Source organism: Panthera onca, chromosome A1, assembly GCF_046562875.1.
Source record: "Panthera onca isolate mPanOnc1 chromosome A1, mPanOnc1 haplotype 2, whole genome shotgun sequence".
Taxonomy (NCBI): domain Eukaryota; kingdom Metazoa; phylum Chordata; class Mammalia; order Carnivora; family Felidae; genus Panthera; species Panthera onca.
Genome location: NC_138339.1, coordinates 115,576,133 through 115,590,620, shown reverse-complemented (window position 1 = coordinate 115,590,620; position 14,488 = coordinate 115,576,133). Strand labels below are relative to the sequence as shown.

The 14,488-nt window shown below is 36.2% G+C and overlaps 1 protein-coding gene and 1 pseudogene across 1 annotated transcript in view; both read left to right on the top strand.

Moving 5' to 3' along the window:
• MTREX (Mtr4 exosome RNA helicase) overlaps positions 1-14,488 on the top strand; it is a 107,862-nt gene that overhangs the window by 34,040 nt on the left and 59,334 nt on the right. The window contains exons 15-16 of the mRNA XM_060635775.3: positions 2,028-2,153; positions 9,210-9,360. Coding sequence (XP_060491758.3) covers positions 2,028-2,153; positions 9,210-9,360 — 277 coding nt within the window. The remainder of the gene's footprint in view (positions 1-2,027; positions 2,154-9,209; positions 9,361-14,488) is intronic.
• LOC132682363 (putative ATP-dependent RNA helicase DDX5 pseudogene) lies at positions 11,333-13,639 on the top strand (annotated as a pseudogene).

Sequence of the window (14,488 nt, the reverse complement as noted above, 5' to 3'; positions counted from 1 at the left end):
AAATAGAGGTTTTAATAGGTTTAGATGTAATGTCTTTTCTAAGGCACAAGAAAGGAGAGAAAGGTGGAATCATGCGTAAAACAGTGAATTTGGATAAAAAGTAAATTCTTAATCAGGGACAAGGAACCCATTCAGTAAACGGTTCCTGAATTTAAACTTTGTTAAACCCAATCTCTAAATAAACTTAGTTAGCAGAGTATAATAAAATGTTGTGTTACGGATTCTAAGAAGTTATGTACAGAAGAATAAAGCATATGAAAGAAGACACTTCATAGAGAGGGCAATCCTTATACTTAGAAACAGCAGCAAATGGTTACTTACCCAGTACACAGGGGAGCTTCCCAGGGGTGAAAAGCAGGTAGAAGATGAGAAATTTCTAGTTTGAGTTCCAGTACAAGCCAAGAAGACTCAGGTAAATTGGGTTTTGAGAAATTTTTCAGTAGTTAGCTATTTCTTTACTTAACCTTTTGTCCTTGAAAGTGATTTTTTTCTGCTTAGAGAAGTTTCTGACAGTAATTACTGATCATCAAAACACTGAAAAGCACTCATGGTAGAATTGTAAAGGCAAGGCATTTTTTTTTTATTTGTTTTAAAATTTATTGAATGCTATACAAAAGAAATAGAAGTACAGTGAGATAGGTGCCATTTCTCTTTAGAAATTTTTACATAGTATTCAGAAACTTTCTCTAACCTGTAACTTTCTAAAATTAAACTTTTAAAAATTCCTGTAGAATGTGATTTGTCTGTAAACCAGTTAAAAGTTTCATGTTTTATATTTTAAAATAGTGTAAGTTTTAAAAATCTTTATAATTTATCAGTTTAAAATTACTTAAGTCTCCAAATACAATTGATGCCACAAGAAAATGTGTAAATAAGTGTTTTGCGACTTTACATTCTTCTTGGCATCTCAAGGACTCTAGGGTAAGACTGCAGTGTATGATAGATTATTGAACTTAAGAAAGCAAGCTTGATGAGTCAGGATCATTTTATTAAACCTGAAAATCATAACCAACCATAATCTTGTAATGATACTCTTGGGCCCTACGGAAATTCTCTTGGATTGCCTTTTCAGAATGTTCTTATCAGATCTTTTTTTAGGATTGGCTTTTTTGTTATGTTTTTCTGGTGCCTTTGTTGCTTCCTGGTTGTTAGGTCTGTTTTTGATGCTGTCATTAATACGCATTCTTGTAGCATACTGGTTTTTAACTCTTTGAGTCAGATATTTTTTGAGAATCTGAAAACAGTGGACCCTTTCCATCAGAGAATAGTATAGAGACACTTACAGATAAAACTTTGTCCATTCTCTCTGTGGTTGAATGTCACCCTGAAATGACTTCTAACCTTTCTCCATTAGGTTCTATTCTTAATGGTGAATGGACTCTCCTGAATTCTAAGAATGTATACCAAAAAATAAGAACTGTACTTGAAAAATAAGTTTATATTAATTTAATTTTGCAAATTAAGAAAGTTTATTACAATCAAGTAAAAATTGGTATTTAGTAGAGTTTGAGTCTTTGTTTACTTTCTTATTTCTTAGACTCTACTATTCCAGAACGTCTAGCTCAAAGATGTTTTTTATGTCCATGGATTAGCCAATCTTTACCTCTAGCTATGGTATATGCGATCATTTTGGAGCTAAACATTCTTTTTTTTTTTTTTTTTTTATGTTCACATATTCATTTTTGAGAGGGAGAATGCATGGGGGAGGGGGGCAGAGAGAGAGGGAGACAGAGGATCTGAAGCAGGCTCTGTGCTAGCAGCAGAGAGCCCATAGTGGGGCTTGAACTCATGAACTGTGAGATCATGACCTGTGCCAAAGTTAGATGCTTAACCAGCTAAGCCACCTAGGTGCCCTTGTAATATTTGCATTTTTGTGTTTTCACTTAAACTCCTAAAAGGTGATTTTTTCAGTCACGTTCCCTTTTTTGGAATGTGTTAACTTGTGTTTTGTGTATTTTTCTGATTTAAGAATATGTTTTTCACCAGGTTTTCTCCTAAACTCTGTGTTTTTAATTATGTTCACTCAGATTTCCTCTGGTGAATACATTCAGATGTCTGGTCGAGCTGGAAGGAGGGGAATGGATGATAGAGGAATTGTGATTCTTATGGTGGATGAAAAGATGAGCCCAACGATTGGAAAACAGCTACTTAAGGTAACTGAGTTAAGATTCTGTGGTGTCACCAGGAATTTGAGAAACTTATTTCAGGAGGTACCTTGAAATTAGTTGTGTCAGTTCCAATACCTTTCTAAGTAGATGAGTTAATCTACTAAACCATTTGTGCTTGAAAGGTAGAAGACAGTAACTGCTCAAAGTGCTGTACCCTACTTTTGTACCCTACTTTCTGTTATAATAAGTAAAGATCAACTCATGTGAGGTAGGGAATGTAAAGATCCCCACAGAAGGCAGAAATATTTACTTTGCCCTCCCAATTTAAGACACTTTCCCTAACTGCCTTCTCCACTGAACAAATTGCTCTTCCTGAGTAGGGCACATGCTCTCAGTATTTTGGGCCATTACCTTCCCCTAGCTTTGTAACTCCACATAGCTTAATAAATTAATTCTGCAGTCTAGCATTCTAATGCTATTGATGGATCATAAATATCCCAACAAACAAAGTTCAACTTTTAAGCTTTTTTCAAATTAGCCTGTTCATTTTGCGTGTTTAGTATTTTTGTTTTGGATTGTCTTAAGGGTTTTATTTTTGTTTTATCTTGGAGAACTTCTCAGGGAAGTTTGGCCTGGTTGCTTTCCTTCTCCTCCATGCAGTAAGAACTTATTAAAAATTCCTAGAGAAAACTGTTAGTAAGATGGGAAACTCAACATTAATTAAAAATATAAAATTAACTGGCAGATCATTAGCTAAAGCTTCAAAACTTGTTAATTTCATACATGGGTCATTATCTCTGAAATGGACCCTTTTCAGTTTCTAAGACTTGGGAACAGCAAGCAAGGAGAATTTGAGATATGGGTGTGGGAAGTCTTATATGCTAAAGCAAATATATGTAAGAGTATATGTTTTTTTTTTATTTGAAGACAAAGTTTATCTGTACATATTCATAGCCATCATATGGTGTTTTAGAGATTACCACTTGGAAACCTGTTTTTAAGTGTCCATGTAACTTTAGTTCTTCATGTAGAGAAAATGACACAAGATTAGAAATTTGTATTTTTAGTCTTCAAATTGTGCCAGATATAATAAACATTATTTTTCTTTCCTTGTGATCTATATATGGAAAAAATTGAATCAGGTTGCTAAATAGTAAGAAGCAGGATTTTAATGACAGTATCTGGTTCCTTTAGTACAGATTTTTCATTCCATTTACTTGGTATTTCTGCATGTAAAGTGCACCTGTTAAGTTTAAAAGTTCTTTTTTCTTTCATTTCAAAAATTTTGTTGTGGAAAAAAATATTAATTCTTGAATATTCTGTTGAGATCTACCCTCAACAAATTTTTAAATTTCAAAATATATTATTGTTGACTATAGGTACACTATCATATGTCATATCTCTGGAGCTTATTTATCTTGCTTGACTGAAAGTTTATGACTTTTGATTAGTAATTAACCTTTTATACCCCACCTCAGTTGTTGGCAACCACCATTCTACTATTTGATTCCATGAATTTGACTATTTCAGAAAAATCATATTCGTGGATTCATGCAGTATTTATCTTTCTGTGGCTTATTTCATTTAGTATGATGTCCTCAAAGTTCATGTTGTCACATATTGCAGAATTCTTTTCTTTAAGGCTCAGTTGTGTTCCATTTTATGTATATACCACCTTTGTTTTAATCCATTCACCTATTGATGGACATTTAGATTATTTCCACATCTTGGCTATGTGAATAGCACTGCACTGAACATAGGAGTGTTAGTATCTGGTCACCATTTTAATTTTGATTCTTTTGGTTAAATACCCAGAAATAGAATGCCAGATCATATGTAGTTCTTATTTTTTTTTTTTTAATTTTTTGAGGAATATCCATTCTGACCGTTGTAGTACGCAAGAGTTCCCATTTCTCCCATCATTTTTATTTTAATGTTTATTTTATTTGAGAGAGAGAGAGAGAGTTAGGGAATGGCAGAGAGAGAGAGGGAGAGACACAGAATCTGAAGCATGCTGTGGACTCTGAACTGTCAGCACTGAGCCTGAGACAGGGCTTGAACTCACGAACCGTGAGATCATGACTTGAGCTGAAGTCAGATGCTTACGGACTGAGCCACCCAGGTGCCCCTTTCCATCATTTCTTTCTTTTTTTTTTTTTTTTTAATTTTTTAAAATATCCGTCCATTTTGAGATTGAGTGAGAGAGAGAGAGAGAGACAGAGGACAAGCAGGTGAGGGGCAGAAAGAGAGGGAGACACAGAATCCGGAGCAGGCTCCAGGCTCTGAACTGTCAGCACAGAGCCTGACACAGGGCTCAAACCCAGGAACCGCAAGATCATGACCTGGGCCAAAGTCACATGCCCAACTAACTGAGCCACCCAGATGCCGCTCCATCATTTCTTAAATTAACTCTTTAAAGCAGGTTTATTGAGATATTATTCACATTGCATACATTAATCAATATTCCTGATTTTTAATATATTCACGGTTTTGCCACCATCATTACAATCAGTTTGGGAATATGTTTATCAGCCCAAAAAGAAATCTTATATCCATTCAATCACTCCCCATTTCCTTCCCCTTTCCTTTCCCCTAAGCAAACCACTAACCTATTCTTTGTCTCTATAGACTTGCCTTTTCTAGGCATTTCATATAAATGTATTCAGATAATATGTGATGTTTTGTATCTGGCATTTCTTTAGCATAATATTTTCAAGGTTTAGCCATATTGCAATATGTACCAGGTCTTCATTCCTTTTTATTGATGAATATTGTTCCATTGTGTGGATTTAGTACAGTTTATCCCTTTATCAGCAGATGTATATTGAGGTTGTTTGTACGTTTTGGCTATTGTGAATAATGCTGCTATGAATGTTTCTTTACAGGTTCTTAGGTGAACTTGTTTTTACTTCTTTTCCATATATACCTACGAGTAAAATTGCAACGTCATATGTAATTCTATGTTTAACCTTTTGAGGACTTGGCAGACTGTTTTTCCTCAGCAGGTGTACCATTTTACAGTCTTACCAGCACAGTATGAGGATTGTAATTTCTTTGCATTCTAGCCAACACTTGTTATTACCTGTCCTTTTGATTTATAATCATACTAGTGAATGTTGTACTAGTGGTACCTCTCACTTAGAATACTGTATAGTTTGACTTGTTGAAAGGGTATAGTACCTGCTTATTGATAATATTGCAGTTACATAAGCAAATATGTGTCTACATTTCTAGGTTTCTGGACATATTTATTGAGACTAACTGCCCTACTACTTTTTTTTTGTCCCCTAGGATTTTTTCAGGTAGTTTTACTATTGTTAAAGAATTTGTAGGCAACTTATTCAGAACAATAGCAACTAATAGTTTTAGAACATTTTACATATTTTAGGCATGGAAATAATTACTGGCACTATCCCAATTTTATAAATAAATAAGGCATACAGAAATTAAGAATTTTTTCCAAAGTCATTTTGTTGTTAAATGGCAAATCCTGCTTTTAAAGTAAGACAATGTGATTTCAGAGTCCATGCTCCTAACCACCATGTGCTACTACTGCTTCTCAGTACTTCATGCAAATAGATTGTTCAATTACTGGCTCAGACAGAATTTGGCATGACAGCACATGCCAAATTGTTCTTTTGACAAACTTTTTTTTTTTTTTAATGTTTATTTTTGAGAGAGAGTGTGAGCCAGGGAGGGGAAGAGAGAGAGAGAGAGAGGGAGACGCAGAATCCGAAGCAGGTTCCAGGCTGTGAGCTGTCAACACAGAGCCCGACGTGAGGCTCGAACTCACAGACTGTGAGATCATGACCTGAGTCAAAGTCGGATGCCTAACTAACTGGGCCACCCAGGTGCCCTATTCTTTTAACATACTTAATACAGTATATGAACTTATAAATCATTATAACCTTAGGTCTGTTTTATTTTCCTTTAAATGTCAATAATTGAGATTCGCCCTTAAGTAATAGGATTTTACTGAATGGAATGTTTATTTTCTCAAGTAATAATTAAAATACATAGATTATTCAGAGTCACTGTATGCTAAAGGAATTAGTATGCTTTGTACGTTGGTAAAATTTGGATCTGTTTGTCATATTTAATCATTTTTCCTTTTGTTAGGTTAAGTAGTCTTAGCCAGAAAGATGACAGAATACATCTGTTCATTGCTTGTTGGCTAAAGGTTATTTGTGGCAATTTACAGTATCTTAGCATGCATACACAGTTCTATATTTGTGCATGTAAATCATTTAATGATCTTACATTTAAAATATTTTAGTAATTTCTTTCTTAGCCTCTTTGGCTTGACTAGTTTTCTACCACCCATTATAAAAACGTATTCAACTTTCCAAAATGGCTCTTGTTACAGTGTCCTCTTTTTGTTTATCCAATACCTTCATATCCATTGCCCTTTAAAACTTTTTATTTTATTATGTTTATTTTTTAATGTTTATTTATTTTTGACAGAGAGAGAGAGTGTGAACAAGGGAGGGGCTGAGAGGGACACATAATCCAAAGCAGGCTCCAGGCTCTGAGCTGTCCGCACAGAGCCGGATGCAGGGCTTGAACCCACAAACCAGGAGATCATGACCCTGATCGGGGTCTGAAGTCGGATGCTTAACTGAGCCACCCAGGTGCCCCCGTTGCCTTTTTTTTTTTTTAAGTATATTTATTAATCTCTACACCTAACGTGAGCTTGAACTCATGACCCCTAGATCAAGAGTTATATACTTTACTGATTGAGCCAGCCGGGTTCCCCTCCATCTGTTGCTTATTTATGGTCAGAGTTTTTATCTATTAGTTCAGATAGAATTTGACATAAGACAGGAGCTTGTTCTTTTTGTATATACTTGATGTGAGCTACAAAAAAACCCAAAACAACTATTCATTATAGTGTTTTCTTAAATAAAAAGTTGGGTCAGACAGAAAGTGTGTGTATAATATCCAGAAAGACTGGTGAATGTATCTTTTATTCTTCAGCAGTTAAGAGATCCTTTACATTTCTCCAGTATAATCACAAAAACATATATATTCCATAATTTCTGAAATGAAATTTCAACTTAATGGTTTCTTACAGAACATATTGTGCTTCTTGTAAGAGACTATTCAGGCTTTCTGCTTATAAACGGTTGTGTGTTCATTTCAACCTGAATTATGTTGTTAACGGCTAAGGAAGATGAAATTTATTTCCTGGTTTTTCAAAGCTTTTGGAACTTTAGGAAGAACATACCTTGAGTATGTGATTTCTTATGGACCTTTTTTGAAGAAGTGGAAAGACCCATGTTTATGCATTTTCTTCTGTCTTCCACTATTATGGTTCAAAAAGCAAAAATAGAGTGGCAATTTTTTATACTCCTTGCCTGAATGAACCATGCACTCTACAACTTCAGAAATCATTAAAAGTAGAATACCATTCGAAAGGTAGTATTACAAATCTGCTTTGGAAAATTGATATGTAGCTCTCTTAATCGTACTACCTTTCAGTGAGCAACTTGTCAACTGAAATAATCCTTAAGGGGAGCCTGGGTGGCTCAGTCAGTTAAGCGTCTGACTTCAGCTCAGGTCATGATCTCACGGTTTGTGAGTTCAAGTCCTGCGTCAGGCTCTGTGCTGACAGCTCGGAGCCTGGAGCCTGCTTCGGATTCTGTGTCTCCCTCTCTCTCTATCCCTCCCTGACTAGTGCTGTATCTTTCTCTGTCTCTCAAAAATAAATAAATGTAAAATAATGCTTAAAAAACTACTTAGTATTGGCTACCGTTGTTCCAGGTTAAAGTTTAGGTGACCCTTTTATTAGGCTTTCTGTTGATACATGATTTAAAAATTTTATAATTTGGCTGATCAAATTAAATATATAAAAAGTTGAGAAATACTTGATCAATATTTGAGGGTTCCTATAATTTTAGTAATGTGAATATTGAATATTGAAAAGATAGGGATGTGAAATAAGTTGCAATTTAATTTGCCCTCTAGGAGGATTTTAGCCCACAGACTCCATAAGATGGATCCTCCTACCTCTTTAGCTTGAGCAAATTTCTTCACATCTCTGAACCTGTTTCTTGTTTAAAATTAAGACAGTAAATTGGTTTTGTTAGGAATATTGTGAATTGAAAACTTATTATTGAAAGTGATTAGTATATTGATTGGCAAATGCTTTGTAGATGTGGCCATTTTTAAACTTGGTGAATCTATTTACATATATACATAGAACAGAAAGTGAGTAGCGAGCAGTATATGGCTCAATAGCACAGTGTCTACTACAATTCGGGAAGGAAGAAGATGGATTTTCACACCAGCAATTAAATACTTGGCCAGAAAGTGACACATCACTACAATTTATTGGCCCACACACCAGGAGTCCAGAAAGTGTAACCTTATGAAGTACCTAGAAGGCAGACAGCTAAACATACTTGGCTTTTATTTTAAGAACAGTATTTTTTTTTTTTAATTTTAACGTTTAATTTTTGAGACAGAGACAGAGCATGAATGGGGGAGGGTCAGAGAGAGAGGGAGACACAGAATCCGAAACAGGCTCCCGGCTCCGAGCGGTCAGCACAGAGCCTGGCACAGGGCTCGAACTCACGGACCGTGAGATCATGACCTGAGCCGAAGTCGGACGCTTAACCGACTGAGCCACCCAGGCCCCCCAAGAACAGTATTTTAAGAACTGCTGTTGGGGTGCCTAGTTGGCTTAGTCGGTTGAGCATCCAACCTTGGCTCTCAGGTCATGATCTCACGTCTTGTAGTTTGAGTCCCCCGTTGGGCTCTGTGCAGACAGCTCAGAGCCTGGAGCCTGCTTCAGATTCTGTGTCTCCCTCTCTCTCTGCCTCTCCCCTGCTTACATTCTCATATCTCTCTCATTCAAAAATAAATAAACATTAAAAAAAAAAAATTAAGAACTGCTGTTCCTAGTCAGTGGATTTTTTCCCCCTTCCCTTTCCCAAATCTCAACTGTTTTATCACTTTGTGTTGGTCATTTAAAGGAAATAACTTAATACATTTCTATAGTATTCCTTAACATGGATTAAATTGTTAGACAGTTTAATTGGCATCTGTATAAATTTATTTGAAAAAGTTACAACATTGACATTTTTTTTTTCCTCTTAGGGCTCAGCTGATCCTCTAAATAGTGCTTTCCATTTGACCTACAACATGGTTTTGAACTTGCTACGTGTAGAAGAAATTAATCCTGAGTACATGTTGGAAAAATCCTTTTACCAGTTTCAACATTATAGAGCAATTCCAGGAGTAGTAGAGAGTAAGTATAAAATTACTGTAACAGTCTATTTAGCTAGTAGAGTAATAGCATAATTACTGCATTATTGGCTGCTAGGCCATTGTTTATTTTCTGGTTAGCTATATCTTGGTTTTTACATAAAGTGAGTACTACAATCTGATTATTATAACCAACTAGAACATTTTAAAATAAAAGTAAGAAAACTCTGTCAGAATACCTTTATAGTTGGTTCAAATTTAATATAGTTTAGTGTTATAGTCATATTACGTTATAGCTCATGTTGATGAATAATGATACAACAAAAAGCCTGGTATATTAAAATTTGACCTGTAAGAAGCATGTGTGTATTAGCCTTGCCCTTGTATGTTTTCTCAATATAAAAGAGTGCCACAGCACAGGTTTGTAAATGATTAAGGAAATTTAATACTTCAACTGGGATTTGAGTTCAGCCTTTTTAGAATTTCTAGCTCCTATTATGATAATGCTTTCTGAAGTTGAGAAACTAAGTGTTCTGTGGTAACTCTTTTCAAGTAGAATTGATTCTTAGAGGATATTTTGGCTGATCATCAGAGCTGATTAAAATCCAAAACAGAGGCAAAGATTGAAAATACTGTTTTGGGTAGATCTTACAAAAATAATACATAGTCATAAAGAAAAAGCCCCCAGAAAATTGAGTGGAAGATAAAGAGGAAAGTTAAAATCATTTGTAACCTCCTACAGAGCCAGCCACAACACTTTGTAGCTCTTCAGAGTTTTTTTCTTTCTCATACAAATGTTTTTTTTAAAGTGGGATTAAGTACATTAGTTCTTCCTTAACCACCATTGTTATGTGTTCCAAGATTCCCACAGGATACCTGAAACCACAGACAGTTATAACAACATATTGTAATAAAGGTTACGTGAATAAGGTCTCTCTCTCTCTCTCTCTCTCTCTGTCTCTGTCTCTCTTTGTCTCTCTCTGTCCCTCCCTCCCAACCTCCCATACCCCACCCCCAAAATATCTTATTATACTGTACACACCTTTCTTGTGATGATAAAATGCCTACCTGATGAGGCGAAGTGAGGTAAATGACATAGGCATTGTGATGTAGTGTCAGGCTACTATTGACCTTCTGACAGATCATCTGTTTATAGAATGCATTTGAACACAAGTAACTGAAACCACAGAAAGCAAAACTGTGGATAAGGGGGAAGATGGCTGTATACAGTTTTTATAAAAGTAACAATGATATTTACATTTAGTACCTTTTGTTAAATATTTACCTTATGCCTTGGCTTTGTGTTAATACTTTTTTTTTTTTTTTAACGTTTATTTATTTTTGAGACAGAGAGAGAGCATGAACGGGGGAGGGTCAGAGAGAGGGAGACACAGAATCTGAAACAGGCTCCAGGCTCTGAGCTGTCAGCACAGAGCCCGACGCGGGGCTCGAACTCACGGACCGTGAGATCATGACCTGAGCCGAAGTCAGACGCTTAACCGACTGAGCCACCCAGGCGCCCCTGTGTTAATACTTTACATTCATTACCAGCTCTGGCTTTTTAAAATTTAATTTCCAGTATTTTTTGAAAGTATGATATTTATAACTACATAACATTTCCATTTTATAAATGTGCTATGATACATTTAACAATAAAGGCAAATTTGAGATACTTTTATATCAGTTCAGTTTTTATGTAGCCAAAAGTAAATGAATTTTAATAATGTGCCTTAAAGGAAAAAGGCTGAAAACATCCAACTGTGTTAATTTATTTTTTCTTTTTCTTTTCTTTACCTTTACATGGATGATAGATCATAGTTATTTCTTCTTATGTTAATTTTTCAGGTCTTAAGTAAGAGAGGGTTCTTCATTACAAACTATAAAACTGGAAGGAGCTTTGTGATCATTTTACAAGTTGTTTTAAAGACCTAGCACTCCCTTCTCCCTGAATCCCTGTATCCTTATTGCTAAGTGCCATGGCTTCCCCTTCAGATTCTGATTAGACTTTACCAGCCATGTGGGACCAGTCATTCGCCAATCACTGGAAGATTGAGCCCCCAGATACATTTGTTTGTCCTGTCCCCAGCAACCCCAGTTGATGGCCACAAAAAAGCAGATCTGGTTTTGGATGATACCATTCCCTGTCCTTAACCAGAGATACTGAGGAAATAACTTTCCAAATATTGTCTTACAAAATGACTATCACTGTAAAACAATACTTGTCACCAGCCAGTGAACAAGTAGTAGAAACCCACAGGTTTGGTGCACTTTGATTTGAGGGAAAGTAGGACAGGGCATCTATCTGGAAAGAAGTTTGGAAATTCTGGGGGAAACCTAGTCAAAAAAAGAAGTGGGATCTTGATGAGCTGCCCAAATTTGAGACAAATTTTTAGGTTTGGCGAGGCACACTGTGCAAGGGGTAGAAACATATAGAAGGCATAAGGAAATTACAAATTGCAGTTAGAGGTCACAAGTGCCCAAAGTCCATTCTGAATTTTTATGAGGCAAACTTGCCTGCAAATGTAATGGTTGTCATTGTAAGATCAAATTTTATTGAACGTGCTGCTGTTACAAGGTCAGTGATAGCTCCTAACTCCAAGTGGATTGGATATGGTTGGAGCAGCACAGACTGGATCCAGGAAAACATTGTCTTATTTGCTGCCTGCTCTCCTCCACATCCATCAGCCATTCCTAAAGAGAGCTGATGGGTTTGTTTGCTTGGTGCTGGCACCAACTTGAGAACTGGCCTAACATGTACAGCAAGTAGCTGCTGAATACTGTCGAGCATGTCATTGGAAGCCCACTTGCATCTATGGTGGTGCTCCTCAGGGACCACATATTTGTGATTTGGAGAGAGGTGTGGAAATCTGTATTGCATTACCTGGAAGACTATTTAGAGTGTGGAAAACCAGTCAGAGAAGAACCACCTACTTTGTCCTTGATGAAGTAGATGGAATGCTTATAGGGGCTTCGAGCCCCAAATAAGGAAGATTGTGGATCAGATAGGACCTGACAGGCAAACCCTAATGTGGAGTGTGACTTGGCCCAAAGAAGTAAGACAGCATGTTAAAGATTCTCTTAAAGAACTACATTCGTATAAACATTAGTGCACTAGAACTGAGTGCAAACCACAACATTCTTCACATTGTAGGTGTGTGTCATGATGCAGAAAAGGATGAAAAACTTACTCGTCTAATAGAAGAGATCATGAGAGAGGAGTACAATAAGACCATTTTTGTTGTTGTTGAAACCAAAAAAAGATGTGATGAGCTTACTAGATAAATGAGAGATGGATGTCCCACCATGGGTATCCATAGTGACAAGGGTCAGCAGGAGTGTGACTGGGTTCTAAATGAATTCAGACATGGAAAAGCTCCTATTCTGGTTGCTACAGATGTCACCTCCAGAGGACTAGTTGTGGAAGATGTGAAATTTGTCATTGGATATGACTACCCTAACTCCTCAAAGGAGTTCATTAAATTGGAAGAGCTGCTCGCAGTACACAGCACAAAACAGGCACAGCATACACTTTTTTTTACACCTAATAAAATAAAGCAAGTGAGTGACCTTATGTCTGTGCTTCCTCAATCTAATCAAGAGCACTTATTCCCAGTTTGCTTCTGTTGTTTGAAGACAGAGGTTCTGGTTGTTCCAGGGGTAGAGGAGGCATGAAGGATCACCGTTGGGACAGATACTCTCTGGGCAAAAGTTGTGGATTTAATACCTTTAGAGAGAAGTAAAATTAGGACAGAGGTTACTGTAGTCTGCTTAAGAGATTTTGGGGCAAAAAGTCAGAATGGTATTTATAGTGCTGCAGTCTACACCTGTGGGAACTTTGGAAGTAATTTTGTGTCTCTTTACCAGTTTTAGGACTGGTAATCCAATGGGCACTTACCAGAATGGTTATGATAGCACTTAGCAATATGGAAGTAATATTCCAAATAATGCACAGTAGTATGAACCAAAGGGCATATGCGTATCCTGCTACTGTGGCTGTGCTATGATTGGCTATCCAGTGCCAACAGATTATTTTGAGTAATACTTGAGAAGTATCTGTAAATGTCTGTTTTTCGTAATTGTTCTTTATCTTCTATGTTTTCAGACAAGATAGTTTTTTAAAACTATGTATTTATTTATGCAGAGAAAGAGCACACAGGCGTGTGTAAGTGAAGAAGGGGCAGAAAGAGAAAATCCCAAGCAGACTCTGTGCTGACAGCTCAGAGCCTAATGTGGGGGCTCAGTCTCCTGAACTGTGAGAAATCCACGGTGACTCTTAGCCGAAATCCAGAGTCAGGCGCTTAACAGACTGAGCCACCCAGACATCCCAGACAAGATAATTAATAAATAAAGGGAAATGCAGATATGACTGCACTGCAGCAGTATTTATGGTATACATTTTCACTATGTAAGTTGGATATTTCTCTGCATTCCTGAAACAATTTTTAGGGTGTTTTTTTTTTTTTTGTATTAGAAAATGCAGGCTTTGTTTTCATAAAAGTAAATGTACAGTAATTAGAAATAAAATAAATGAAGGCAACACATGACCTTCTAATGAAAATATTTGAAGACTAAAAAAAAAAAATAAAGGCCTAAGAATAAATAAAGGTCTAGGGAAGTTTAACTCAATATCTGTGGGTATACGTTTGATTGGTGGCATAATTAGGATTAGAATCTTGGACTCGTGCTGCTAAGCTAAGCTGTTTTTATTAAGTCATAGGTCATTCTTTTTTTTAATGTGGTAAGAGTAGATTCAGTAACTTCTCTGACTGAAAAATACAAGGCTGAAAAAAAGGTGATTAAAGAAACTTGAGCTGGTTGGTTTTTTATTTTTTATATTTTGGGAAAACTTTTTAATGTTTATTTATTTTGAGGGGGAGAGAGATCCCCTTCAAAATTTTGAGATCACAACCTGAGCTGAAGTCAGATGCCCAACCAACTGAGCCATTCAGGTGCCCCTGAGCTGGCTGGTTTTAAGACTTACCTTTACTTTAAATACCACAAACAAAACTTGAATTTTTAAAATACACCTTATAAAATTAATGGCAAATGTATGTAATTTCAGATTATATTTATTATTTTCTTGTTAAGTATCTGATGCCATTTGTCTTGGTGAATAATTATGACCTTAGCAAAGAGAATAATGATTCTCTTTTGTCAAGGAAGCATATTTT